The 1,898-nt window shown below is 52.0% G+C and overlaps 1 protein-coding gene across 1 annotated transcript in view; it reads left to right on the top strand.

Moving 5' to 3' along the window:
- The window catches only part of RRM1 (ribonucleotide reductase M1), a 21,787-nt gene extending 21,255 nt beyond the window's left edge, over window positions 1-532 (top strand). The window contains exon 18 of the mRNA XM_010008278.1: window positions 344-532. Within this exon, the coding sequence (XP_010006580.1) occupies window positions 344-532 (189 nt within the window). The remainder of the gene's footprint in view (window positions 1-343) is intronic.
- Window positions 533-1,898: the final 1,366 nt, after the last annotated feature.

The raw sequence follows: 1,898 nt of genomic DNA, 5'->3' as shown, positions 1-1,898 counted from the left end.
CTTCCAGTGCCTGAAGGGGCTCCAGGAAAGCTGGGGAGGGACTTGGGACAAGGGCTTGTCGTGAGAGCACAAGGGGTAATGGATTAAAACTGGAAGAGGGGAGATTTAGGTGAGACATTAGGAAGAAATTCTTTAAGAGTGAGGGGGGTGAGAGCCTGGCCCAGGGTGCCCAGGGAAGCTGTGGCTGCCCCATCCCTGGCAGTGTTGAAGGGCAGGTTGGATGGGGCTTGGAGCAGCCTGGGCTGCTGGGAGGTGTCCCTGCCCATGCAGGGGTGGGACTGGATAAGCCTTAGAGGTCCTTCCAACTCAGACCATTCCGTGAGTCTGTGGTTCTGCTCTGCAGGGTCTGAAGACTGGCATGTACTATCTGAGGACAAAACCAGCTGCCAACCCCATCCAGTTCACCCTGAACAAGGAGAAGCTCAGGGAGCGGGAGAAGGCTTCCAAGGAAGAGGAGGAGAAGGAGAGGAATAAAGCAGCCATGGTTTGCTCCCTGGAGAACCGGGATGAGTGTTTGATGTGTGGCTCCTAATGGATGCTCCCAGCAGTGCCAGCAAAGCCCTTCCACCTGCCTGGAGTCCTGAGATAGAAGCATCTAGTGTAGCTTCAGGAGGTAGAGGCTTGCTGGGCCTGTGGCAGGAGGGGGGATGGCAGGAATGTTGTAGCTTCCCCATGGGGCAGGGGTTGGTGCACAGGTTTGGGCAGGGTGCATAAGGAGTTTGTACATTTAGGACCTGGGTTTCCTCGAAGTTGAAGTGCTCGTGCATGATCTTACATGGAGCCCCGTGGGCAGGACTTCTCCTGCACAGACAGGGGGAGTGCTAGTACCACTGAGCTTAAAGATCTGTCCTGGAACTTCAGGCAGTTCTCATTTATTAAAGACTGTTACTTGTGTCTTCAGGGGAGGAAGCAGCCCTGGCTGATAACTTTTCCTTCACTGTGATAAGGCAGCAGCAAAACATCCCTAGGCTGGGTGTGTTCTGCTTGCCAGGCTGTCATGCCAAGGAGCAGTTTCTGTTCAGCTTGGGAAGTGTGTGCACATCGGCCAGCAAGACCCTTTTCCCACCATTTCCTGCTCTCCTTGGCCTCTCCTCCTCCTTTCTGGAAAAGCCTTTTAGTGGTGCAGACTGGGTGGTAGGAGCATGGCCAACTAGAGAGCTCATCTTCTCCACCCAGCCTGGCAGGACATTGTGCTTGGGAAATGTTCCTTTGCAGGCCTGACCAGGATGAGGCAGAACTGCTGCAGAGCATTTTATTCTCTGTGAAAAACCTAGTCTAACTTATCAGCCAGTGGTCAGGTCAGGGGCTTCCATGCTGGCCTTGGCCTGAAAGCCTTCTGAAGTGCACACAACATCTTTTCTTTTGAGTTGCATTTATCCACCCCAGCTAGTTATTAGATCTTTTAAAAATAATGCATTTGTACTTCCCTGTGCACTTAACTCCCTGCTCTGAGGCAGTGGGGCTGCAGCCATCACCCAGGTCTCCAATATTTATTGAATCTAGGTACCATACAACTCTTATATCCAGCCCAACTCAATAAAATGTGGAATGTCACAGGAATGAGCAGTGGTATCTTGGCAATGCTTTTTTTTGATTAAAAGTGAATTGTAGCAGCTGGGGCCTCATGTGTGAGCCCTGCACAGTGGTGCTTCCAGAGACCTGTCCAAAGGCTCCTGTGTAACATGTGGCATGTGAGCAGAACCCTGGATGTGCTGGGGCTCTTCTCAGGGGGGTTGTGGTGTCTTTGGGTTGTTTTGAAGGTTGGGCTTGTGGGGAGGATGAGGAAGTGGCTGAAGTAAGGTCTGTGTTTCATTGTTGTGCAGAGGGTCTGTGATGAGCTCAGGGCAGATCTGGGACTGTTGGAGCTAAAGCTGCAACTCTGGTGTCTTGTTTTTTAG

The sequence above is a fragment of the Chaetura pelagica genome, unplaced genomic scaffold, assembly GCF_000747805.2.
Source record: "Chaetura pelagica isolate M959 unplaced genomic scaffold, ChaPel_1.0 scaffold802, whole genome shotgun sequence".
NCBI classification, from domain to species: Eukaryota; Metazoa; Chordata; class Aves; order Apodiformes; family Apodidae; genus Chaetura; species Chaetura pelagica.
Note: the sequence above shows the minus strand (reverse complement) of the source record. Positions and strands in the feature narration are given on the sequence as shown.